We start from the raw sequence: 27,854 nt of genomic DNA, 5'->3' as shown, positions 1-27,854 counted from the left end.
GAGGGGTCAGTAAAGAGTCTGCAAATACTTTATTTTTAACTCTAGCTTTTTTTTAAATCCCAAAATGGGTTTGTGGTGCCTCACCTCTGCTGAGTTTTTTATAGCAATAATAAAGTACCTAAATACAGATAAAGATTTATAATATTCTTTAAAGCAGGCATAAAACTGTAAGACTGAAAAATACAGAAAGCCTTCTTCAGATTACAGGTCCATTACAGGACTTCTGCTATTAAGTCAATACATATATTTTTGGAAGTGCTGTCTTTTTAAGAGGTACACAGAAAATTGGAACAGCTGGAACTGCTGAACTTTGGTAGCTGATGTGAAGTCAATGGCACAGGCGAGTTTCTGTTGATTTCTTGTGCTGCTGAAACACATCTCACTCAGCATTTTCATTTGGTCACTGCAGCACTGCTTTGAAGAGCCTTTCTCTAACCCAGTCTTTCCTGACAGCTTCAAGAGCAGTCCTCTTGCATTGCTCTGGGTGGCAAGCAGGTCTGGTTTTGTGGTTCTGAGAGGCTTAACCAACCTGGAAGTGCCCTTTCTTTCTCCACCTCCCTGCCCCAAGAGAGCGCAGGAGCACATACTGTCCCTGAAAAAGCAAACACTGATACCCTGGCACCCAGCTCCACCTCTCCAGCCCTCTGAGACATAGTTGCCTCTTCACAAAGATGACCAGAGGGCTGAGGCCCCCTGATGCAGACAGGCTGACAGGGTTGGGATTGTTCAGCCTGGAGAAGAGAAGCCTTCCAGTACCTGAAAACGGCCTAAAGGAAAGAGGCAGAATGTCTTTTGATAAGGGCATGTAATGCTAGGACAAGGGATAATAGGATTAAATGTGAAGAGGGTAGATTTAGACTAGACATTAGGAAGAAATCCTTCACTGTGAGCATGGTAAGACCCTGGCACAGGGTGGGTGCCCAGGGAAGCTGTGGCTGCCCCCACCCTGGCAGTGTTCAAGGCCAGGTTGGATGAGGCTTTGAGGGACCAAGTCTAGTGTGTGGTGTCCCTGCTCATGCAGGAAGGGTAGAACTAGGTGATCTTGAAGGTCCCTTACAATTGAAATCTTTCTATGATTCCATAAGGCCTGAACCCAATGTCAGGACTGGATTGTTGGTGTTGCAAGTGGGAGCAGGATTTCTGTGTGTGTGCCTGACAAATGTATTAAGTGTACCATATGCCAGCCAATTCATGGCTTTGCACCCTGTGGTGGATAGTAGTTTTTTTCCATGCAAAACATCTAACCCACAAAGTTTAGGTGATTGCAGAGCACAGCACAAATCTCTGCTTGGGTAGTGAGAGAGAGTGGAATTAGCCTCAGGAAAAAGCAACTCCAGTGGACCCTGATCCAGCTCCTGGGTGGCACAGTGCAGGTACAGTCTAGCTTGGCCTTTTCTTATCCAAGGCAGTGTCTGGTGGCTACTTTCCTGGAACAGCAACAGAAAGGGGACCAGATGCTCTCTGATGGGTACAGGGACAGGCCTAACTTGAGATAAAGTTTCTTACATGGGGAAGACCTCGTACATGGAGGTGGGCCAGCTGCTTTCATGTACAGAGCAGAAAAAGAGGTGTCTGAAAAAAGAGGAAGCCACTTCTGTGACTTGGTAGGTATCTCAAAAGGGAGTGAAGTAGGAACCTTACAGTTGCTGCCACAGGCTGCATAGTTAACTTTACCAGACACAACTTGGACACACTGACAGGCAGTAATAATTTGTCAACTTGGCAATTGTTTTGAAATAACTACTTATGCTCAGACAGTAATTTATTGTCATTTATTATTTAAGATTCTTATGAATTATTAAATTTTAAAAACCATACTTGGAATGCTGTTTCTGACACATGGGCTGCTCTTCAGAAATGCTATCCTGCATCCGCGGTCAGTGGGCAATTACTGCATTCTTGATCCAAGAAACAAAAGTAGGAATTTGGACAAAAACAGTCTTTGATGGCTGGGTACAGTCCAGTCCCCAAGAGGTGACTCCATATTGGACAAATCTGTCCTTATCTTGGCAGACCAGAGGTCCTCCAACTTCAGCCTAGGGAGAAGAGAGAATAAGGTGACTCCTTTAGTGATGGAGAGGCTAGCCATTGAAAAGGCAAACTACTGGCAGGAATAAGATTGTGGTAACTCTGAAGGCCTCAAAATAAGACTGAAGCAAGGACTATAAATACAGAGAAATGTTTTATTATGCTGGAGTAAAAAAATGGAGGGGAAAAATTGTTCCCAAGAGTCTGGGACATTCCTCAGCTCTGAAGAAGAGAGACCTAACAGCGAACCAGTGATGTGGGAAAATCCCCACATCACTGTGAAGCCAATTACACAAAAGAAAGGAAGTGTCTCAGTTTTGCGCATCCCTTGGCTGACTTGATCTTGGACAAAATGGCTGTAACTGTTAGAATGTTTTTTCTTAAAATCCAGTCATGGCAGCAGATGAATACCTGTGTGCCTGTCAATGAATGCACTGTCCAAACTCTCAAAGACATAATTTGCACTGGCAGACTTGAACACCTACTCAGTCAGCTTTTTATTGAAAAGCTCCCAATGTGATACCCTCCATTAAATCTTTTCATACACTTGTGAGAATTAGAAAACTGGCAGCATTTCAAGTTTTGTTTAATCAAGGGATTAAACAAAGATGAAGTACACCACCAGGCTGGACCAGAAACACTCATTAGTTTCCCCTCTGTCTCTAGGAACAAAGGAAAGTCTAAGTACTGTCTCACAGGACTTATATCAGGTGGGATGGGGTATCCACAGTAATAGACTATTATGTCAGCTTGCAGTCCTGAAAGGAAGGTGAAATTACCCTGCACAATTTCCCTGCTTTAGTGGTTGGCTGTAAGAGTGAAGAAAAAGAAAATGCTACCTATATCTCAATTCTTCTGTTTCATGCAGAAATCTTGAATTGCTGAAACTGTTTATGAGCCTTGAAAGAAGAAATTGCCAATCCACCTGTTTACACTCAAGGCAATATTATTCTTACCTCACAATTACCTATGCTTCCAAAGGTAAATCCACCACAAAATTCGTGATTTTTGACACTTCCATTCAGAAATTCAGGGCCATTACATATTCTGTTTTCAAGCACAGGGAATTCGACTTCTTTTAATCTGTTGGCTGTGTCAATACCTTTATGAACAATCAAGAAAATACACCATTATAAATGGTAGCTTAGGCATTGTGCCCCAGTGAAACCTCAGTAATGAAAGGACTGGAATCCATCCCTGGCTCTACAATAATTTCTGAGTTCCTTGAAGGTCCATATTAAATCTTTCAAATTTTTTTTATATTTATATCATACCTACCCTCAACAAGCAGAGGTTATTCTTTGCCAAGTGTCACAAAATAAATAAAAAATGTTGCTCAGTGTTCTGAGCCACTGTGTTTGTTTGTAGGCTTTCATCCTGGTGCAGTAGCAATGGCTTGTTTCAGAGGGAAAATGTTAGCCTGGATTTACTTTCCATTAATTTGCACTTTTTCAAGCCCAGTGATAGCATTTTCCAGACAAGAAGGGTTTTCCTGAAGCAAAGGCTGAATTTACCCACAACACAGTTTGTTCAGATAAGGGATTCTGGCTCTGCTACCCTCTCCTGTTTTAATGAACTAGTTTTATGTCATAGCAGGACTCTCTTTCCCACTTGCTAAATGTAACACTGGTCTTCTGATTTTTCCATTTTAATTAATACACTTGTGGAAGAAATCTTCCCTGTACTATTTTTTGTGGCTTTGATCACTAGAACACAGGAAACAGCTGCCACCCTGTGGCAAGGTAGAAAAAAAAAAAAAAAAAAAAAATACAAGGGAAGAGAGGGAAAAAAGTTAGAGGAAAGGCAGTAGATACTGTCTATGTTAGATAAAAGTGCTTATTGATAATGCTGATGAGCTACACTAGTAGCAGAGTGATTTTTCTTAAGCATTATTTTCATAGCATCAATTTTGTAGCTGAGGGCAAGGTAATGCAATCTTTGTGCAAGGTTTTTATAGTTGAAATTCAGTCAGGGGCGTGTTCTGTTGATTTATTTATTTATATTTTAATTCTTTGATTAAGCACACAAAGTAGAATCAATTAGCTTCATTTTGCAGGTGGAGTATTAATAAGGTATTGTCTGGGAAAGCTGGTGGGTTCCTGAAAATGTCTATGCAGAATGTAAAGTTTAGACTACAGGAAGATAGCACAGGCTTCATTTGGGTATTTAAAATATTTATATCTGAAGGTCAAAAATAAAGGCAAGGGCGTTATTTAAGTATTGTTCTTATTTGTGCAAATACAGTTTATACCTAAGATGAAAAAAGACCAAAATAGACAAGATATACAAGGTGGTAAAATCTTCTCCTCTATCCTTTTTTTTTTAAATAATTCAGTTTATGTGAGCAATGAGGGCAAAAAATCAAGCTCTTAGAGAAACAAATAAGAATAATATTGCCTGGCAACCTCTGACTTAGTTAAAATGTAAGTAAAATGTGTTTTCAGGTCACATGAATGCACGTATTTGGTGATAGGATTTGAAAACCCTCCTAAGTTTCCGACCGCACGGAGTATGCTTTACCTCTTGTTTTTCCCCAGGCAGTAAGAAAACATACTGAGTTTCTTTCTACCATCAGACTGGTTTCTGGCAAACAAACTGGTTTTACATGGTCAGTAATTGCTACAGGACTGGAAAATAAACAAAGAATAATTAAAATATCCTTAGAAAAATTACAGTCAGCTTATTCAGTCTTCATATGCCAAAGGCTCTGCATGGAATGGTGTGGAGGAGGCGATGGTGTCTTAAACCTGTATAGATGATGGTAAGATGGTGCCTGATCACTTAGTGAATAAAGAAGTTACTGAAAGTCTCTGGGATGTGTTTGTAGGCACAGTAACAGTGTGAGCATGTTTAGAGCATAGTGCTAGAGTGCTGACCTCTTGGCTACCCCTCTAGTGTGTATAAAAGCATGTGCACAGCCAAGTCCAGCCCTGGTAACCCTTACAGGTGCTCAGATACCCCCTGTCTCCGAGGTCATGGACATTTTCAGAGACTTCACATGAGAAGGGAAGGATGGGTGAATGAGTAAATAAGCAGACACAGCTGAAGTTGTGGAAAATTTCTTTCTCCTTTGAGTGATGTAACTGTAGGTGACATCATGCAGTATCTTGCACATTACTAAGTTTAGCACCTCAATAAACACCAACATAAAGCTATTCCTCATCACAACATTGTGCCTGGAGGCTTCAGCATTGGAATAAAGCTTGATAAGGAGTGGACAGAGCCCTGAGAAGCAGTCCTGCAGAAGATGAAATGTTGCATAAAGAGGTCTTTGCTTTAGACTTTCTGATCCCTTACTGACTTTCAGATGTAGATGTGAAAAGATGAAGTGGCTTCTGGAAAGTACAATATCCTCAGAATCAGGCAAGTGCAAACAGTTTTGGCACAGTGAAAGTCTGTCTGAACAAGCTGTTAAAGGAGAACTACCACTGCCAGGAACCTACCTCTGAAGGTTTGTTCTGATTCTGAAAGAGAGTAAAGGATCAGAATGAACTCCAAGTGCTCGATCAAGGTAAAATGAACCTTTATAATCTCTTTTCATGCCCCAAATGATTTTCAAAGTATATGATGTGATACCTAGTGAGATCTTCAGTGCCCAATTAAAAGGAACTAACAAATCTCCCTGTTCCTAATCAGACAATGTCAGGGCCACAAGCCCCAAGAAAATTCAGGAGAATTAGAGATCAAAGGGAGCTGAGTCTGACTTATCCTAAAATAAAGATCTTTCCAATACAAATAACTGAACGAAACATGAATGCAGCAGTCCAGGAGGGTAGGAGATGTTACCCAGCTCCTGTGCTAAAGCTACAGTTGTGCCAGTGTCATCACCATAATTTTGGCCTTTATCCTCTAGCTTTCTGAAGTCCAAGATGGTGATCTGAAACCTCCACTCCCACACAGTTTCATGAAATTAATCTTGCCTGAGTTCCTTTCCCTATAAGAATGTAAGTCAGTTCTGCAGCCTCTAACATTAGTTCATTCGCTTCCCAATAAAGTGCAGTTTTATTGAAATAATTCCTGAAAATTGATAGACAAGAGTATATTAAAATGAGAAAGCTCAGACTTGTGTGTGGTCTTCTTTGTTTCCAGGTTTCTCTAGGTTTCTACAGGTGTTCTTCTAGGACCTTTTTCTTCATGGAACAAGACCTCAGACGATGCATCATATTATGGATGACATGACATTGAAATGAAAGTATGTAGTCTCAGAGAGAAAATATCTGCTCAGAAGCATGGCACAGAATTCACCTGGGACTAGTTCTCTATTGAATCCAGTGGTCTTCTTCAGTAGATCAGCCCTGCTTTGGAATTATTTTAGTCACAATCTTCACAGACTTGCATCAGGTCTTTGACAAGTTCTGTCTATTGCCTCGAAACACAGGTAGAGGAATAAAAACCAGTATTCTAAGATCTTATTTTCTTGGGTGATCTTTTTTATGAACAGACACTGAAGATTTGGAAAGAATGAGGTCCATAAAGAAAACTGAAGACAAAAGTAAAGAAAGGCTTTAATGAAGATGAAAAGAAGCAAAGTTGATCTAAGCCAGGAACTGAAGGATATGATGTGGTGCTATTTGTGGCATCTCATGCATCTGTTCAAATGTGAGTGCTGCTGATGCAAAACTGAATAGTGCTATGGCATGCATGTATCTATATGTATCTATGCAAATGTACATAGAGCACTGAGTGAAAGAGGAATAGAATGTTATAATTACAAGCACTACCAAGCATAAAAATGGTGGGCCAAGAGTTCCTTCTACTCAACTGAAATCAGTGAGATTTTGATTAATCAAGCACCAGTGAAGCTGAGTTGAAATTTAAATCGGTCTAAGTTCATTAAAGCTCTACCTTGAATTTTAAAAAAGAAATGTCTTCTCAGGTCAAGCATGAGCTTTTACTGTTTTTTAATGCACGCGTGCTAAATATAAGAAAAAGCATGAAAACAATGAGTAAGTAAAAAAGTTTCAGGAGCATAAATGTACACATTTCATAGCAGACTGCTCAGACTTCTAAGCAAGACACAAAAGAGAGCTCCAGGCAACTAAGGTTATGCACAGGATTTTTCTCTGTATCACAATCAGGATCTGGTTTTACAGAGCTGTTGGCCAAGTCTGCAACTCATTGGCCTGGCCTGAAGCATTGCTTAGGAAATTGGATCCTTCTACTGGCTCCATAAAGCTGTTGATGACTGCTGTTGGGGTGCACAACCCCCAGACCTGAGCAGGAAAAGCCTCCAAGCACAAGATCCTCCACATACAATTCTGCTTCAGTTTGCCTTGACCCTCCCTCCTTCAGTGGAGCTGCTGCTGGCACATGGTGAGCGGGAATACCTCATAACAGTCCTGCCCATTCTAACTGGTCCTTGACTCTCCCAAACTGCGTAAGAAGCACAGGTTCTACCAGTGCAGTCATTCAGCAGGAGAGGTGATTAGAGCTCACCCTGGAACAGATGCCTATGCTAACACTCAAAGGGACTCATATTCCTTCATGACACCCACAGCCATACCTGAGAGCTAATTCCAGAATAAATTAACATGTAACTTTAGACTAAAGGTTGTAGGAGTGGAAAACTTGGGCTGAAATGGTACCTGTTCAGCTTCAGCAAAGCAATGTCTGCTCCACTGGGTTCCTTTAATATTTTCTGAACACTCTGAATTTGCAGGGATGGCTCTGTTGCATTGAGATTCTGTATCCCAAGAAACACCCTGTAAGAAGAAGACTCTGTTGACCTGGAAGAAATGACAGTGGCAAGGTTATACATCCGTATGTGTAAAGGGGAATGTCACTCTTACAAAAATCATTGATTTCCCTGGAGAGATGCAACTAACAAGATGGTCAGGCTGCTGATGATAAAGATGTCCACATTTGTTCTTGGGGAGAAAGGAAAATGTATCTTTTATAACAGTCTTATTTTTATAGCAATGAAATAATGTGGCACCTTGTTGCAGTGTTCACAACTCCTCAAGCCCCAAGAGGCAGCTGCTAGCCAGTTTTTCCAAGTGGAACTAGCATCAGCACTTCATTAGCATCCTTTTTGGCATGCTTTGGGGTGGGGGAGAGGGCAGACAGCAGAAGTAATCTCTGTTGCGCTCTGGTACTCTTTTTGACTGAGGCAGGAGCAGAAGATAAAAACCAGTTTTCTGGCAAGAAAGACAGGAAATAAGGAGTAAAGAAAATACTTATTTGGTATATCTTGCTCCTCTGTTGATTTTCTCAGATTAGAAAAGGACTGCAGTTGGTTCTAGAAGACACTTACTCTTGCAAGCACTGAGCTGCAGTAAGGATCCACTGTGGATGTATCAGGGTGCCAGCACAATGGTGCACGTTGGTGCTAAAATAGACAAGACAGCCACATTCATTTGAAACTGTATAGACAATTCTTCACCTCCTATGCTGTGCACAGTGGGAAATATTAGCAAACTAGCGGTATCTTCCTTATTCAACCCTGTTGCCAGTCATAGTTTGTCTTTTGTCAATGGCAATAGAAATCAAATGCAGATGTTCGAAGGAAAATCTTTATTTGCTCCAGAACATGAAAATATGAAAAGGAGTTTGACACCTAGGTGAAAATTTTGCAACAGGGCACTCTTGCTTTCAGGAATTTAATAAAAATAATGACATTTCCTAATAATTTTACTTGTAATGTAAAGGGTTCATGAAAATGAGCAATTAATAACAGGAAACATAATTTTTTGATTTATGGGGTTGCTTTGGATTAGCTCCTTGAAGAAACCTTAGAACTTTTAACTTTTCATCGTGACTGTGGAAATGCTATGCATAATTGGTTTTTTTATACTGAGACATTATGGTTTTCCTACTGCTTCTAACACAACTCAGGTGATCACAACATCAATCTACATTTGAACCAGACTGAATGCTGGGTAAAAATGGATGATCAAGATCCATTCATACACACTGCAGATTGGTGCCTATATTCCTGGGTTTAAATCCCCCACTACAGAGTGCAATTAACTGTCATTATCCTCAGTGGGAATTATTCCTTCTCCATTTCAATAAATAAAGGTGTACTTGATGTCTGCAGTTCAAGTTTTCCCTCTAAAGATTTAGTAGAAAGTGAGGAGTTTGGGATTAATGACTTGATAAGTAGTTATATGTTATCTATCATAGTAGAAACTTAAGATTAAAAAAAACCTTATCTTCAGAAGTATGTGCATTGCTTGCCACCAGTGTCTTTCCCTGTAAAAATCTGGTGCTCATGGGTGATAATACAGCAGTACCTTGTCCTGAGGCTGACATGCCATGGCCAAGACCCTGGGGATGCATCACACATGCTATATTGCTCACAGGTTTGCTCACTCCTCACTGGGACTTTTCCACAGTCATGTTCAGAAGATGCTACAGAATTGAAAAAGCTACAATGGAGAATTTTAAAGCAGTTCTGTAATGTCATCCATAGTGCAATCAGATGAAAAGAGAAAGGCATAAGATATTTTAAAATCTTACTGAGGCTTTCATCTTTATGTTGGTTAGTAGAAAGTAAGGGTAAAGAAACAATATGAATTTCAAGACTCCATTATCTTATCATTACCTTGAGCATTTACACCTGGGGCTTAGACATGACAAAATACTAATTTATCTGGAAAAAAATGTTAACTATATCAAATGATTTGATATAGTAAGATAACAAAAACTACAATGACCCCCACTCACAAAAGAAAATCTGTAGGGAAGTAGAAAAAAAATCATAGCTAAAGTGGAAGAGTTTATTGCCTAGACAGTAATAACAATTTCTAAATTCTTTTAAAAATCCCAGTCTACACCTCAGTTGAGTTCAAACCAACCCCTAGACTGTAAATGAAATTGAATAACTCTTACCTTGTCATAAAATATTCCAATTTTGCCCTCACAATGCTCGCTCTACTTTTTAATCCAAATCTCTCTTTGTTTGTATTTGTTGTTCTTGTTTTTGTTGGTTTTGGTTTTGTTTTGTCCATTTTTCAAATGGATTGAATTTGCATGCTCAGTAAGACCTAAAAAATTCTTTCCAGATCTGAACATGGTGCTATGGATGTTACACTTTTTAGTTCCAGAACGAGACAATTAATAAAGTAATTGAAGGCAAAAGACTGTAAGGTTTCCCAAAACATTCATTTAAAAAATGTAGTACTCAAAGCCTGATTTGGAAACAGATCAGATCTCAAAGTGAAGCTCCACCACAGCAGTTTCAGAGAGGAGGGTTTTACAGCTGTGGTATGTGGTCTTTGCATACCATTCTTTATTCTTTTAGCCAGCACAGCTCTTAAATCTGGTTGTCAAAATTAATGTGTACAATTACAGTGCTTTGCTGCTTAGAGGAGTACAGTAGATGGCCATCGTGAAGAATATCACATTCCTGAGGGAGTGACCACTCTTCACTATTTTGAATTGCTACATTGTCAAACAGGGCACAGACCTGGCTTCTCACTGTTACTGCAGTAAAAGTAATGGATGAGATGAAGAAGAAACAGACTTTCCATATCTGTGCCAGATATATTAAAAAACAAAACAAAACAAAACAAACAAAAAAAAAACCACAAAAAAAAAAAAAAAAACTCTGCCAAAATATAGGCAAGGTAGAGAAGAGCAAAGCAAACAAGGTGAATGCCAGTACATAAGAGCTGCTACTGATACCCCTTGTCAGGGCACCAGGGAAAGTAAAATCACTTTAGCTGCTGAATTTTTCAGTGAACACCACACCTGCTCAGTGCACCAATAACTCTTGAAAGGTAGAAAAATTAATGAAGAAAATCTGCATAACATATCCAGGACTAAATTAGCTCCCTTCCCCAAAAGAAAGGCAAAATAGCTAGGGGCAGATTATTTTAACATTCAGATCAAAATAAAAATTAAGTCAGCAGAGGACGAAAAGGGTTTGAAAGAATGTCATCTCTGGTGCCCTCAGCTAAGACGAAAAATGTATGAGCAGGTTCTTGAGCTGTCACAAAATGCATGGAAAACTAGCATGAACATAAAGAAATACTCTCCTGTGTTTGAGGATCCCAGAGAAGGAATAACCCTCTTCACAGCTTCCCTAGATATTTCAAATTCAGCTGTCAGTCCAAATGCTCACAATAAAGAGCACACAGGTTGTTATTTGTGGAATCTTTCTGGTGATGTTTAGCACCATGTCACCTAAGCTTTGGCTGACTATTACAGGTGCCTGATTGTGTCAAACTTCCAGATAGATCTAAATTCAAATATAAAGGTATTGTCTTCTGCAGGTTTCATGGCTGGATTGAAAACATTTCGTAACTATCATAACAGATTGTAGGAAGGGAGGACATAAAAATCTATAAGGATAATTACAGCAACGTGGGATTTCACAGTACTCCCATTTTTTTTCTGGGTCTGTTGTGAAGCACCAAACGCCATTTATATCTCCATCAGGATTCCTGCAATACTGTAATAAAAAAACATATAATGAGGACTCCAAAATGTCTGGAAGGAAGAAGTCTGTGAGTAAATGTTGTTTTTTTTAAAGTGTTTAACTAAAACTTTGAAATATTTACCCCAACTACTTTTCCACTGGATGTTAAATGCTTTCTATTTCCTTGGTCACTACAGCCTTTCTTTCCTTTATCTCAAAACAATTAGGTGAAATTAGAAAAATATTATAAAATTGCTACCATTTTCTTTATCAACCAAGATTCACCCTAGCTCCAGTACTTTTTAAGGCTTCATGAGAAGTGAGGTTTGACATATGATGACTAATTGCTTTGCACTAACATGTTTATTGTTGGACTAATCCTTCTTCCCCTACAGTCAGGGAGAGAGAGTCAGGTCAGCTCTGAGAATTTGCCAGGATCCTACTTAGTTTATGACAAATAGCAAAAGACATTGCTTTGGGGTTTGCAGAAATCAGGGAAGCCCAGGGTGATTTATTTTGTGATGCTTGACAGTCAGCATCAACCCCACAGTGTACCTCTGTGCTTGAAGTACCAACATCCTAGGTGTAGTAAAATGTATCTTTCCCTCTCCAACACTATTACAGGTCTGAGCTATCAATGTGATGTCTTCCAGATATGTGTAACCTATACATTTATAGACGTTCAGTCTATAAAGACTAAACATGAAGTTTTTACTGAGGGGTCATGGAGAATGGAGGCAATGTTCAGTGACACCAGTGGCATTAGCAGCTGTTTACGTTTTTATCCAGGCCTGCTCTTGGATGAGTCACAGGAGTGAAGTATTTGTGGCTGTGAGGTTTCTGAGAACTCCACTCTTGACAAGTCCTGCCCCCTGCAGTTTTTGCTACTCTGCCACGATAGTCTTTACCATTACCATTAATGCAGTCTGTGAAAAAAGAATAAAAGGAAATTATTGTTAGTTGCTGAATCGGTATGTGGTGTTGGTAAGGAAAAAAAGGCAGACGAAGTACCATCATGTCTTGCACACTCTTTAATGTCTATAGCAGAAAGACAAAAATGTATCTTGTGACATGGTCTCTTAGTCAAGATGGATATCCTACTGAATGTACAGAGTAATCAAATTGGAAAAAAATTTCAAGAAATTTCAGACTAAGTATTTTCCATAACAGACTGCAAATATCTGAATGGACTCCAAGACTTTTTGCCACGTTGGTATCGGTAAGTACTTTCCATGAGAGAATCATATTTCAGAGATAGCAGCCCATTACATTGAGAAAGCAATTGTTGTTTCCAAGGCCATTCTTTTATGTACTTCCTTCTGCTGCCTGTGATTTAGAGCATGCAGCTCCATTTAGGAATATGTCTTTTTTATATCCCTGCAACCTTCCTTTGCAAAGCCAATAATATATGGAAAGCTCTACTACACATTCAGAAAAGTCACACTACTTTGGCTTGGACTATGAAGGAAGAAACAAAGCAGGATAGAGAAAAAACCTGTTTCTCTTGGTGAGTACATTTTGCAAAGTAGGGCTGCCTATGAACAATACAACAAGCTAAGGTCAACCTCCTGGAAACATAAAGCACAGCACCAGCAAAATTCCTATAATATCAATAGTCATTGTGATCATATTTCATTAGCACATAGCTACAGAAACACTGGAAACTTTGTTTTCATCCTGTTCCCCTAAACAAAAAAAATATATATTTTACAGAATGCACTGTAAAATCACATAGGCTACAGGATATGAACTGACATAGGAGTTCTTGTGGCAAAATCCAACAGTACAGATCTGAGAGCTGGAGGAGGGATGTGGCTGATATGTTGCAGCCTTACTCAAGAATAACACATTACTACTTCCTCTACCCATAAACTCTATAAGAGGTGGCACTCATAGTCAGCTGTTACCAGATACTGTGTGTGTAGTGAGGTCAATATTTTGTGCTGTCCTTGCAGGGGAGACATTTGGTGTGGGTTCTTGTGTAGGTTCATCACACCTCTTGATATTGCAGTACTCCCATGTTGTGCTGGGGTCAGTGGTGAAACACCATGGGCTGTTATCACCATCTGGGTTTCTACAATAGTTGTCCCTCAGATCCCTGCAAAAATAAGTACAATAGGCAAGCTGCATAAGACTGAAAGTAAACAGAAATATCCTGTCAAAAAAGGTGCGAATCTGTGCTGTGCAGAGCTGAATACATCTATTAATTTCTTTACTTATTGCCAGATAACCTATTACCAGCAAACACATTTATTATTGTGATTTGAGTGGAGAGTTATATTACACATGTACCTCAGACATATATTTATGCATAAGTAACATCATTCAACTACTGGCTTGAATTCTGTCCATAACATTTCAGTGTTCTGGGCAGCTAAAATAAATGCCTGATATGCTGGCAATGGTCATTGTCAGATAAAGCAAAAACAGTTGAGATAAACATACGCGTCTGGGAATCTGTCTGGGGTTTTTTCATGCCTATGTGGAAACATGGAGTTCCAGGCCTGGCATTTCTTTCCGGATACAGTGACAGAAGTTGTGCCACGATAACTCTGTCCTTTGCTTCGGTAGCACTCCTCTGACAGGGGAACCTGTGCAGGCACATCTGCAGCAAATAATTGAAATTGTTCTTTCACATTACAATTTTATGTCCTTACTGTGCTGGCACAAGAAAGCATCAAACACCAAATGACTCATTTATACAGACAGCATCTACTGAAAGCATCATGAGCAGTATGAAAAGTGGAAAGGCCTTTCCAAAGATACTTAGAAAAATTTCAAAGATTACCTTAATATGTCAATTGTTGCTCAGTGGAAGGTTCACCCCTCCCAGTTTAATTTTTGGTACATGTGACCAGGTTTGAATGAAAAGTCAGGAAATTCCCATTAAAAATTTTCAAATGCTAGCAATTTTGGCCCTGATATGTTTCTAAAAGGGATGTCATGTGAAATTTAATCTATTATCCTTTTGATTAGATGAAGACTTTCTTGTTGTTTTTTGTGCTTAAATGAATGGATGTTTCAGATGAGATATTTATTACTTTCAAGGCACCTGTTCTCTCCTTTCTGTCTGCTTTCTAAAAATGTGACTTCCTATTATTTAGTGTTCTTTCATCTCTTTAATCTTGATTTTCATTTTTCAATTAAATTCAAAAAAATGCCCTACCTTTGAGAAAATAGAGAATATATAAAAATTAAGCCTCTTTCAACCTGTAATTTTTTTATTGGATCAGCTGATGATTTACATCCTTTGCTACACTTTCTTAACCATTGGAAGCCCAATATTTGGCAGATTTTGTAACATGCCAAGCAGAAAAAAATGCATTTACAATAAAGATAAAGTGACTAAAAGAAGATTTAACACATTTAAAATGAGAAATAGTAAGTCTCTCACTGTTTTAGAGTCCTTATCTCAAGTATATTCCACTACTACCATACCAGCATTCCCTTGTTCTGCCCCATCACAGTGGGGAATTGCACAATATTCCCACCGAACGCTGCTGTTGAGGGTGTAGCACCAAGGCCTCTTCTCTCCATCAGGGTTTCTACAGTAGTTTTCCTCTAAGCCCCTGAAACAGAAACACTGGTTTTATACCACTGATAGAAATCAAGAAGTGTTGTGTGCAAGGGCTATTGTTGTGTTGTGGGCTATTAATAACTAGGGAATGCAGGAATCATCTCAGTGGTTACTTTTATTCTGTTTGGAAATTATTAATTACCTCACGCTCCACTACTTTGGAACTAATCAGCAGCCTTCCATTTACTGTCTAAATGCTGATGATATATGAAGAACTTTTCCAATGATTACACTTTCTCCTCCTCTTTTTGAGGCAAGTAAAAATCTGACGTCAAAACACAAGCCATTGGTGTACCTGACTGTTATGGTAAAAACCAGGTGAGACTGGCTGTCACAGACTGACCCTGGAAGAATGTGCACATGAGAAATGGTCATGTGATTATGGAGAGGATTTCACACACCCAGGAAAACGTGTGGGATCCATTTCACAATCCACAGGTTCAAAATACAGAGCTAAGAGTCTGTTCAGTCCCACCTAGCCTTGCCCACTGATAATGCTCTGCAAACCCAGCTCCTCAGACCTTGAAGCACAAGGATGTGCTGGAGTATCTTGGACCTTGGAGCATTACTGTTCAGAAGAGTAAGACACTGAAATTCTTCCAAAACACAGGCAGGGGATTTTTAACATAAAATAGTAAATACTTGTAATTCTGCAGTGAGATGTTGAGAAAACCAGGGAGACAAGTAACGGAGAAGAAATGGATAAAAAAAGAAATGCTGAAGAAAATTAAGAACAAAACCAGAAGAGAAGTAATGAGAGCTGACAAATGTGGGAAAACAGCTTATCAACACAGCTGCCAAAAAACTACGCTCGTCTTGCCTCTGCATCTGGATCTATGTAATAATTATGTTCTCTGGCATTTGTTAAAATGGCAAAGCTCAGCATACTTGCAGGGGTATCTGCCAGGAATCCAGCCGTGTCTGTGAGGAGACTGTGTGTTCCAGTGTTGGCAGGCATTTCCTGATTCAGTGGTGGCTATCCTGCCTCGATAGTCTTCTCCTTTTCCTGAAAGACACTGGGACCCCAGACCAGAGACTGGTGGGGGTGTAGCTGTAGCAGGATTTAAAATTAATTTTTAAAAAAATTAAAACAAAAAAAAAAAAAAGGAAAAGAAAAAAAAAGAAAAAGCAAATAAATAAAAAATATAGCTAGACTGTGCTTTCAAATACATTAAAAACTCCTCTGTTTTCAGTAATGATGGACATGCATTTTTTTCTTTCAGTAGATGTAACATTGGTTGCAAGCCATAGCAAAACCAAAGAGTACATTTTCACAACCAGTGGGCCAGACAGATGTCCTGTGTCTGCCCTTTGACAGCAGTCGGTAAATAACTTTGCTGGATCAAGACAGACTTCATGCCTGCAGACCCCTGAGAGCAGAGCTGGAAGGCAATAAGTAGTCCTGCACAGTCTTGTAAAAACAAGTGGGACGAAGGGAGTACATTAATCTCATACACATGGTTAGACTGGAAGGGTAGAAAGGATAAGAGCCAAGAAGAAAGTGTGAGTAAAATTCAAAACAGCATCTAGAGCTGAGCCTCTGGAGTTGGTGAATTGGAAAAGTGGAGCAGAAGAGTTGTCAAAGAAAGGGGATTGGTCCGGCATGTGGGCAAAAGCAAAGAAAGTGAAAGTAATGATAAGAAGCACAGAAACTGCAGAGGGCAGAGAGAAAACAAGCCCATAGTGAATCATACATCTATTATGTACTCTTTCTATACTGAATTTCCCAAGGACACAAGTATGACTCTGAAGTGTTGGTCTGTTCCTAAACTTTAAGTTTTAAGCACAAAATAGAGATGCCATGGTACTTTCACAACTTATTTTCTCATACAGAAATCTACAAATAGTCACACTTCAATGTGTAATTGAGCATGCTGAGGTGAACTGTATCTAGCAAACACAGGTTGCTGCTTAGAGCACTGGCAAGTGCAGATGCATAAGAAGCAAGCTCTGGAGGTGCAAGTGGGTGAATTTCTCAAAGTGCAATCCAGTTCTACAAATGGCAAGGCTAATCTTGTTATTCAGTGCTTTGGAAATATCTAGATTTAGTGTACTCAGCTTAACAGGTTAAGTCAGCTCACTGATAAATCAGCTTTTTTGCATGTGTCTTGAACTTGTTTCTCAGGGTTCATCCCTTGCCAAGAAAAAGACAGTGCAGACTGTGCTTGCCAGGTCCAGGTAAAATATCACAATATGGCCACATGATGGTTTAGATGTTTCCCACGAGTTAGTAGATCAAATGAAAACTACCACCTGATTTAATCTGAATGCCCTGCTTCTCTTGCCCTGCCTGAAAAGCAAAGGAGCTGAAGACAAATTAAGGTTTCCATAACACACCTGGAAATGCAATTATTGCACTTTGTGACACCTGTATCCTCACTGATATTACATAATTTTATATAAGAGAAATTTAGTGAGTGATTCTGCTTATTAATGTGTACATTCCCTGGTTCACAATAATTTCCTCAGGTTGCTCATCACTGTGATTTCTTTCCTTCCCTTTTCCTATATTGTTTTAGTGAGAAGTTCTACCCTCTGGAACGATCTCAGGAAATCAGACTCACTGCAACGAGGAATGCTGCAATATTCCCAGCGTTTAGTGGGGCTTGTAGTGAAACACCAAGGCCGAAGTTCACCATCAGGATTACGGCAATAATTCATCTTCAGATCCTTCTCAGGAAAGCTGCACGTTGAAAATGAGAAGCTTGTGAGTCAGCTAGGGCTGGCTGTAGCAGACCCTGTCTGCAGGCAGGGTCTCCCAGACATTGCAGGAATTAATTCAGTGCTGAGCATGACTCACTGTTTTGGGGTAAATCCATGCATATGAGGCTCTTGGGCATCCCAGTGCTGGCACTCAAGCCCAGACTCTGTTCTTGAAATTTCTCCATGGTAGTCTTCACCATTACACTGCATGCACTCCACTGTAGGCCCTAGGCAGAATGAAAACAAAGCAAGCTTGACACCAGCCCATGAATTCTGATCCTGATCTGTTTATGAAAGACTGCACTGAAAGCAAAAGAGTTCTCCAACTGCTGATGAAAGGAATCCAGAGGACCGTACATTATAGCCTAGCCAAGTGAATATAGCTTTAGGGATACGACCTTGTCATGTATTTGGATGTATTGATAGCAATGGGAATTCTGTATGAAACACAGCACTTGTGTCAACCTTTATTCCTGTTAAAATTAAATTACTTGTTAGCGATAAGAGTAAGAGAGTATCAGCAAATTATTACAGAATTTCAGTTCCCTCATATTTACAAAATTACATTGATTACATTGAAGCCAATTAGGAAAACAGTCTTTGTGTTGAGAGCTCCTTAAGTTGAAAGAAACCTACAATAATAAAGAAAGAATAGCAAGAATAGCAAGAATAATATTACCTACTCAAATTTTCTTTTTCTGGAAAATAAATATACCTTCTGCAGTGTGTGTGACCTGGTGCTCACACTCTGGGATGTTACAATAATCAAATCTGGTATCAGGATCTGTTGTGTAACACCAGGGTCCACTTTCATCCGCATCAGGGTTTCTGCAGTAGTTTTCTTCCAACCCAGCACTGGGGTGTTTTTCAGGTGTATAACTGTAGAAGTATTAAAATTATTAATAGTAGTAAATAACATAAATAGCATAATTAATTAATAATAGTATTAATAATGTAATTTAAAAATAGCATTCATATTCTGTTAATTTAATGGAGCAGAATGGAAATGTGCAACTTGTTTAGTTAGCTGTGGACTCTGTGCATTCACAGTAAAAATAAGAAAGATTCCCTGCTGTAACCCATAAATGAAACTGGAAAACAGTCTGTAACTACCATTATTAGTAGCTTCTCCCTAGGTCCCAGTTAACAATGAGTGAGCTTACAGCCTGTAAGGGCTATGACAGCCTCAAAGGACAATTATTGTATTTAATACTTGCATTAATCTGATGCAGTCAGTTTACACTGGCTGGTGGCTATGTCATGTATTTTTCTTAATGCAGCTACTTTAGAAGAAGAGTATTTCTAGAAACTATTCAGCAAAAACAATCCTAATTTGCAGAGATTTTGAAGAAAGTGACTCTGGGTTTCTTGCTATAGCAATCCTCCCAGAGAAGACTACATGGCTTTCAAACAAATAACCTGAAGAAGTGCATCCCAGTTTCATTAGAATGATAACAAAAAACCCTTTTCAAACAGCTAAAACTCCAACACAGATCAAAGAAAATAGGCCCCGTTTCCACACTTGCTTCAGTGATCCCAGTGACAGCCAGCCCAGAGAAAACTCTTCAGGTCCCCTTGTCACTTAGATGATTTGCTGGATCGATCTTCTTGACTGTCTCTAGATGGCAAGCAGAAGGTCATATAGCCATAAAGATACCACTCCCTTTTTTTTTTTTTCTTTTTTTTTTCTTTTTTTTTTTCACCTCATACAGGAGAGAGAAATTACAGTCTCACTGTCACAAATAGCAAAATTTTCATCAGAGATTGATAGAGAGGGAGGATTTCATCTTCTTAAGAGTTTCAAGAGCATTTAGACATAACTTCTCTGGCTGACAATGCACCCTTTCCTTACCCAGACTATTTTAGTTCTCTGTCAGCAGAGTCAAAAAAAGCAAGGCAGATGAACATAAAGTTGTCTTTAAAAATCACCTGAAAAATGGCTTTTGTAACATGCACTATAATGCTGCTTATACACATGAAGCTTGGAAAAAAAGCTTGGAAAAGAAGCTTGGAAAAGATTCAGGACAACATGAAGAGAAATATAAATAAAGCCATACTTTGGTTTGTGAGGTGTTTTTTCTGCCCACTTCTGGCATGGAATACCCCTCCGAGTTTTAGCTTCTGTTCCTCTGTAATCCATTCCAATCCCTTTCTTACATTGTAGAAGGTAAACTGAAATAGAATTGGCTTTGTTAATTCAATGGTGTTACAACACTGCATCTCTTGATACTGAGAATCTGCAGATACAACTCTGAAGTCTGTCAGTTTATGATGAATTATGCTTTGAACCTCTCTCTTGTGCCTGCAAACAAAGAGATGTGATTCCATGAGGTATTTTAAACCAAATTAGCTAGCAACTACTAGACAACCACAGAGGAAAATTCCTGCACGTTTTTATAAAGCTAATAAAATCAAGGTAAGAAAACATACAACAAGTTAGAATTGGCTTTGGCATGTATAAAATGCATGCTTATATTGCTATACTACTGGGATAACAGGAAAGGCCTTTCACAGCAGCTGGAGATTCTTTAAAATTTGTTGTTCATAAGTACATTTGTTGAATCATGTAACTCATGTTGGATATCATGTAACTCTCCCTTCAAGACAGAGAATTTTTAGTTATCAGAATATGTTTGTTACTTAAGTAGCTCCCACACCTTTGTTTCCTCTTAGCCTCAGACTACCAGGTACCTTCTAGTGGGGCTCCAAGGCAGAGAGAATGTAAAGCATGTTGATGATGGGTTTTTCATAACAGACACTGAAAAATCTCTAGTGATGGGGGGAGTGATCCTAATTTCCCCTTTCAGCAATTTCTTTGCTCAAGAAGAATTCCCCTGAGCCCTCAAATATGAAATAGAGATGTTAGAGCAAGAATGGGAGACCAATCTGACAGGAAAAACTGAGCCTTTTTTGTACACATTGCAATACTTACTGGCTTCACAGGATGTGGCTGGTACTGCGTAAGTCTGTGCTGCATGTCTTACTAACAGGAGCTCTACAAGTAAGGTACTCCTGGAGTGCCAAAAGGTCTGGTCACTGCCTCTTTTCTGATTTAGCCAGGTAACTCCTAAATGATTTTAGCATGTCTAAATGTTAATCCAGACCCGTCTGACACCTAGTGACAGGTCGTGGAGGCTCTGTATAGCTGGGTCAGGAACAAAGCCAAGCAAGTAACTGCCCTGCTCAAATGGTGCATAAAGACCACCGTGGATTAGCCTTAGTATCTGATCACTTTTAAACTGAATTCTTAGTAACATGGCTTCTTTCTGCTTGATCTCCAAAGTATGTCTTACTTTTGTCCTATGCAGGGCTTTGCTGTGCTGGCATATAGCCCTTGGTAGTCTGTGTTCCTTGAAAGAGTGCTGGGATCAAGAGCCAAGCTGTATCTCAAGACAAAATTAAGGTTTGACTGAGGAAACTGCTCTTAAAAGATGGAGAAGTCTCTAACCAAATTCATGAGGACTTTTTCAGTGATCAAGTGCAAAACTTTGATTATTAGTCATACAAGAAGGTAAGCATTCCAGATGACCACTGAGCTAGTAAAAAGGCCACAGTCCTTAAACTCTGAGGTGACAACTAGGGTGAAAGAACAAGGCGCCCTTGGAGGTCTGGGTGGGAAGAAATCCAACTCAACATAATGTAGTGAGTGTAGCCTACAAAACCTATGTATTTGTGCCTCATGGATTATTCCTGCTATTAACATGGAGGCTTTAATCAGAAGGCAATTCCTCATGCAGGGTTTTGCCATTAACATAGAGAAAGTAAAACTGTAACATATGTCAGACGTATGTTCATGGGGCCTTTGTAACTCAGGACAATCTGGAATATTGTGAATGGACAACAATATGTAGTCCAACACAGGCAGGCAAATTCTTGTACTCACAGAAGAATGAACCCTTTGCCTTTAAAGTAGTTGTTCTGTACAGGTATTTTGCAACCGGTTCCAAGGAAAATAAGCTCAGGCAAAGACTGATGCCAGAGTAGCTGTTACAAATTCCAAGGTCTGAGTCTCAGCCATGGGTAAGACTGTACTGTCATCATGAGCCTAAGGGAGCTGCAGTCACAAAATGTCCTGGAGTTTGCTACCTCCAAGCAGTACAGACTCCATCATATCTCAGCAGAAAGCAGTTTTACAGCAGCTATTTCCTGCTGCTGGGGAGTCATGGTGGGGACAGAAAACCTTTCTGAGGCTTAAAGACACTAAATGTCTTTATTTGCAAACTCAGGCTCAGACTGGGTGACGCTAGCTGTGATCATTACTTTGCTTCTAGGAAAGCAAGTCTCACTTTTACAAGGCATTTTGATGGCCTTATGAGTAATATCTCTAGTTTGATGTAGATTTGGGACATTACAGATAACAAACCATTTGGATTATGCAGATATTTCACAAAGATATTGGCAGTGGTAGCTCTCAGTTTGGGAAGAAAGAGATAGTCTTGTATTCCTGCTACTGAAAGTTAGAAGGAAGAATGACTCTACATCCTCTATTTTTAAAAACAGGCACTGAAAAACGTTTCCTTGATGTGTACCAATTTAAGCCTGGTTTATTAGCGGGCACTCTGTGACAGCATATAATTAGGGTCAAGGAGAATTATTTATTAACTTAGAAGGGCTAACTTCAATTTAATAACTAATGATTTGTGCATGTGTCTATTCATTTTCAACATATTCAAAGGAATTTACAGAGCACATATACTCCTTTGTCCTGTTCTAACCTTAAAGGAAGGTGACGATAAGTTTTTGCTCCAGTAAAAAATAATTACATTTAAAATGGTCCAGCATCACCTACACCCACTATTTCTCTTGTGTCAAAAATTATATTTTGGGCTGAACCTGAACCTCCAGTATTCTTCTGCACTACTGACTCACACATCAGTGGTCTACAAGGAACATGTGAAAAATCAAGTGGAGAAGACCTCTCCAAAGATTTGTTTTGTGAGGTTTGTTACTGGGGCAGGGGGACACATGACTATAGAGCTAAATTCTTTTGATCAAAGCAATTGTAACTGTGGTTTTTGCCTTTTAAAACAGGAATGAATCTGATCACAAGAATACTCAAGAATGAAGCAGTACACTTCAAATCTAGCGTTTAAGCCTTTAGTAATCTGTGCTAGCTACATGTAAACCACACATTGAGGAAAACTGGAGAGCAAATCCACTTGTCATCAGCACAGAAACAAAATACCAAGGACTATATCTTGCACCATAAGAACAAAATGTCACAGACTGATAATCAGCTTGAGGTTAAGCTAGTACTTACTGAAGCCAGCAGTTACAAACTGAGTTGCACCTGGTGCTGGGATCCTGGCAACCCATTATCACAAGGAGTAGCAGAAGAATTAGGGTGCAGCAGATTAAATGTGAACATTCTAGCTTTTTGTTATGTCTGGGCCAGATCTCCAGCAGAAATTAATGTATCCATCAGAACCATATCAGTTTATACCAGCTGGGAATTTGGACAACTGCTTTCTTTTTAAAACTTTGAGATGGCAAAGGAGACCAAAACCATGAGTATTCCTGCAGTTTCAGTTCTCTGTATGTCTTTGAAATGCTTCAGAACTGGAAGGACACCAAGAAAATTGTCTTTTCAAACAAGCTGAAATGTTCTGGTAAGAAATGTTTGCCATTTGTCTTACATATCAGTTAGTAATAGAAGCTTTTTTTTTTTTTCCAAAAATGACACATTGAAGTTAGTGTTTACAACTGCATGATCTATGTTCCCACAAAACTTATGAAGATAGTCTATTTAAAAAAATAAGATATTCTTCCAGCTATATAGCATCTATTCAAAACTTAGATAAGCATTAATTAATTCCAAAATAGCTTTAAAATCAAGACACTTCTGTTCCTGGCATACAAGAAGAATTAAGCATAAACAAAACATCTTGCAAACCATGAATATTTTATTATAATTTAAAAAAACCCCACAACAATTAAAAGTCAATACAATATTTCAGTCACATAATTCTTGACTGATATTTCAGCCACATAATTCTCAACTGAATTATTACAGAGAAAAGTAGGTATATAGGAGTAAATAGCCCTGTAGTCTTGAAAATTTTTATGACCAAGGTCTCCACTAGCTCCTTGAAGCAGAGGACTGCAAATAAAGGGCAGATAAATGTATGATTTTTGCTTTGGAGTGTGTTTATTCTGGCTGGTCCCAGTAGTACATGACTAAAGGAGTGAAATACATATTGAAATGCAAAGATCCTCGATGCTATATAGGAAATTCTCCATCAGTTTCAGCCCAGTTCAGAATGGGTGCAGGCCCACCTCACTGAGACTGTCACCACCTGCAATAGTTTATTCCAGCACTGCAGCAGAAGCTGAAAAGATGCAGGTAAAAGAGGATTAACATGTAAACATGTGCCATTTTAATATATACATACTTATCTTCTCATAAAGAACTGCATCTGTGCTGTTGAATGTCACTGTCATTTTGCTATTTTCAGCCAATGTTAAACACTGTAGCTTTTTCCTGGTGAATAGAAAGGCCCTGTGGAAATTGAGAAGGAAACAATATTAATATAGAAAGCAATTTTTTTTATTTAATTCAAATTATTCATCTTGCAATTATTTTTCTATAAATTATTAAATTCCTAGCACTACCACATCCATTTATATCTTTCAGACGTTACACTCAGTATCTGAGACACTGAGTGAGAGACCAGTGCTCTAAAGTGGCTGCTTTTTTAGAATGTCTGACTACGTAAATAAGTTGCTGTGTGGAAAGCTAACTACTGCTTTGACAAAACATTAACACCAGCATCCTAGCTGCTTGGGTCAGTGCCTTTCCCCACAATTTATTAGAAACATCTCACCCTTCTTTTGTGAAACAGGGCAGCAACAAGCTAAAGAGGCATAAACAGCTCTCCATGTGACATTGGATAAGAGCAGAAACTTGAGCATTCCATACAGAACGAGCAATACATAGTAAATACACTCTTTACTTGACCTTGTGGTAATTTATGGAGGGAGATAAGCCTCAAGGTAAAGGTACAGGCATGGGTGACACTGCTGTAGGCAGAGCTGCTGCAGCATGGGAATGTTGGTTCTGAGCAACAGTAGGAAAATAGCACTGATGAGCAGACACTACCAATAATATAGTTTTAAGATTACAGAAATTACCTGCAATTAAAATTTCTCTCTGCTTCACATTTCTCTGCACATTCTTCTTCATTATTTGTTGTGTAAAACTGCTTATTTCGAGTAAGTATCCAAACACTATCTGTCCTTAAATAGTCATCCAGTATATATCCATTCACTACAAGAGAAGGAAAAGAAGTAGAAATCACAAATGAAAATGCTGCAGTTAAAAAGATCTGTGACTTTGAGTATTTACACGTGAAGGCACAATTTGTGTTGTGTAATTCTGGGTAAAACTTGATAAACTCTGAGGAAATTTGTCTCTTTACACAATCACAGCTGTGTGACTGGAATACGTCACTGGAAAAAACTGCAAAAAAAGAGATGAAGAGGAGCAGCTCTGAAGGGAGTTATGTGTGGGTTTGAAGCTGAGAATAAGAAATGTGAAGCAAGAGTAAGAGGGACCTGGGAGAGGGACTAAATGGTGTCAAACAAATACCATTCAGAGAAAGACAAAGGGAAGTGCAAGCAATATGAAAGTTTCATATAAACATGAACTGGGAGGATGTGTGTTTATGACCTCCCAGGTCAATGATGCAGTCACTGCAGAGCTGACTGAATAGTGACCTAAGATGTCTTGTCCTGGAGCAGGAAACTTCAATCATAAGATTACTACATAGCTTTTCACAATTGCCACCATTATTTTCGTTGTAACGGGTTGAAGAGACTTACTAATGAATCTGTCAGGCTGCATCTCTGTTGCAACAAATTAACCCAAGACTGTAAATTAACAAATCAAGTAGCATTATTGTATCTAAAAGCTATGCGTGCATAAGATTTATATGATGTACCTTCTCCAAAATGCCATTGGGTCACAATGGAATCTGCCATCTAATTGTGTGGGTTTTTTTTTCCTTTGTGTCTATAAAGATTCTGTTTCCATCCCTAACTTCTGTAAACTTCATTTCTGTATCCAGCATCAGCTCACAAAGAAGTCATACTGTTTAATTATTTCACCATTCGAGCCAGATTATTATCATTGATGGATCCAGGAAATTCATAATCTTGTGCAGCATTCTCACAAGTAACGTTGTGAATTTTTCCTTTCTGCAAGCACCCATACTAGGGTCAGTTCACTGCAACATCATTCTAGTGTAATTAACTTGCATGACATATAGGTCATCCATCACCTACTTCCACTTGACATGCATTCATGTAAAATAAAAGGTATTTGGATCACTAATGAAAGTAAGATGATTAATTGTCTGAGGGCAATCTTCCATGTCTGCAGAGTTGGCTCAAAGCTACAAAATCTGCATGCCTTAGGAAATTCCTGACACCTAGGCCTCCCATATCTATTCTTCTGTTTCAATAGGACTATGTGGAACACTAACAGCTTACCAATTTCTTCTGCTGGGCTAAACAAACAAGTGTTTTCTCTCCTGTTCTTCTTCCTAAACTGAACTCACTGTTCCAAAATTGCAGGGGACCAGATCAGGAAAATACTACTTTCCAAACATTATTGGCTCATCTTGTTTGGACAAAATGATATGTTTGTCCAAAGAGTTATACTTTTGATTTAATTCCTTTTCAGTGACCATAAAAAAAGTATTTTGGATGGCATACATAAGCTAAGAGGAAGCACAGACTGGCAAAAATTTAGATAACAGAAAAGAAAATGTGATGCTACTTGCCTGAAAAACACTGCAAAGTATAACCTTTAAGAGGAATACAACAGATTTTAAAATGCAGCAGGGAATGTATTATTCTGACTAAAGTCCAAATCTTTATAAATCCAAACATGACACATGAAAATTTTAAAGCAGACTATTCAAATACATGTGAGCAAACCAATTCTTTTTTACATATGTATCTTCCCAGGCTTGACCAGTATGGATCCAAAATATTTAAAAGTTAGTTTCAATGCAATTTTGTGGACTTCCAAGTTGGAAAAAAAAAAGGTGACTTAGAGAAGATAACAATAAGCAAATGAAAATAACATCTCTCTTTTCTAAGCACAATCATACAATGATATGTCCCTGTTACATTGTCATTTTAATGTCTAAGATATTAGAACATCCTACAAACTGTCCTTATATGTTTTTAACAGTACTTTTAAAAAGTCATTTAAGGGCCATACAATGATTTGCAATGTTGAAGAACTAGAGAATATTGTACCTGATTGAAATCTGATCGAGATGTATATGACATGTGAAATATTTATTTATAGACTTTGTAGATGAGCTTGTAATTCATATATTATTGTTAGCATAACACCTATCATATTTTGGAGTTATAAAAAATAATTGTAGACATATTTCTGGAAAAGTTTATCTAGGTTACTGAAGATTAAATTTCTACCTGCTGCCCCTGGGCAAACAAAAGAGAACACTTTCTTGTGTCTGGCAACAGAAAATGTGAAATTGCTGGAATATAAAGGAGTTTTTTAATTTTAAATATTTTTTTAAATGCTTCATTTAGAAACTTCAAAGCTCATCCAAGAAAAGATGAAAATCAAGATCACTGTGCTTAGCAATGTTTGATAGTAAATACAGCATTAGAATTTGGTCTGAAGCTTGCTGACACCAGAGATCTATCTCACTAATTGCTATGGCCTCTGTAGCAAGCCTTTTCTAGGCTGCTTTCCAAGCCTGCCCTCATTTCTGGCCATGAGGTAAAGTTGCAGGGAGCCATTGATTGCCCACACAGACACCAAAGCTGCTGCTCTTCTGGCATCTCTAATGAGCACAACACTGGAAAAACCCCAGCTCTGGCTTACTTCAAGAGCATCTCTCTGGCCAGAGAGCCCCAGCTCCATCACTGTCCAGGTAAGTGCTGACACCAAGATCTAGGGACCTACCTTCACCCAACAGAGGCTGCAAGCCTTTGGCTGCCATCTCACCTGGGCAAGTGGAAGGCAAAGGACTCTTACCTGAGCTGAGCAAGAAAAGAAAGAGAAAGGCAGCTCTGCTAATCCTCATGGTGGCCCAGCTGATGGGTGCTGGAAGTTCTGTGTGTCAATGCACAAAGTTTTATTGACTTGCACTGGAGTGAGGCAGCATCAAACAAACAAGGCAGGCAGGTGAAGTTAAT

The 27,854-nt window shown here is 38.9% G+C and overlaps 1 protein-coding gene across 3 annotated transcripts; it reads right to left on the bottom strand.

Annotated features, from left to right (window-relative positions):
- Positions 1 to 1,756: 1,756 nt before the first annotated feature.
- Positions 1,757 to 27,854, bottom strand: LOC139794632 (plasminogen-like). 3 transcript variants are annotated; one of them, XM_071740473.1, is made up of 19 exons: positions 27,694 to 27,854; positions 24,804 to 24,939; positions 24,065 to 24,171; positions 19,730 to 19,844; positions 18,388 to 18,551; positions 17,770 to 17,899; positions 17,534 to 17,652; positions 15,858 to 16,020; positions 14,831 to 14,961; positions 13,838 to 13,997; positions 13,300 to 13,490; positions 12,170 to 12,318; positions 11,332 to 11,425; positions 9,264 to 9,381; positions 8,282 to 8,356; positions 7,614 to 7,754; positions 4,549 to 4,655; positions 2,985 to 3,130; positions 1,757 to 2,036 (listed from the first exon to the last, which is right to left on the bottom strand). In XM_071740473.1, exons 1-19 carry the CDS (start codon positions 27,740 to 27,742, stop codon positions 1,878 to 1,880), a joined length of 2,454 nt encoding a protein of 817 aa, XP_071596574.1. In that variant the 5' UTR covers positions 27,743 to 27,854; the 3' UTR covers positions 1,757 to 1,877. The 3 variants fall into 3 exon arrangements, with proteins under 3 accessions (XP_071596574.1, XP_071596575.1, XP_071596576.1); XM_071740474.1 differs by lacking the exons at positions 11,332 to 11,425; positions 12,170 to 12,318; XM_071740475.1 differs by lacking the exons at positions 1,757 to 2,036; positions 4,549 to 4,655 and having other exon boundaries at positions 2,991 to 3,130.

Source organism: Heliangelus exortis, chromosome 3 (genome assembly GCF_036169615.1).
Source record: "Heliangelus exortis chromosome 3, bHelExo1.hap1, whole genome shotgun sequence".
NCBI lineage: Eukaryota > Metazoa > Chordata > Aves > Apodiformes > Trochilidae > Heliangelus > Heliangelus exortis.
This window is presented reverse-complemented; position numbering and strand designations above follow the sequence as displayed.

Bases quoted from the DNA above. Each gene is read 5' to 3' on its own strand.
- LOC139794632 (XM_071740473.1), bottom strand. From the start codon at position 27,742: ATGAGGATTAGCAGAGCTGCCTTTCTCTTTCTTTTCTTGCTCAGCTCA. The intron at 13,491-13,837 runs GTATGTTTATCT...TTATTTTTGCAG, and splicing joins CCAGACAGATTCCCAGACGC to GGATCTGAGGGACAACTATT. The intron at 8,357-9,263 runs GTACTGCTGTAT...TGTCTATTTTAG, and splicing joins CATGTCAGCCTCAGGACAAG to CACCAACGTGCACCATTGTG.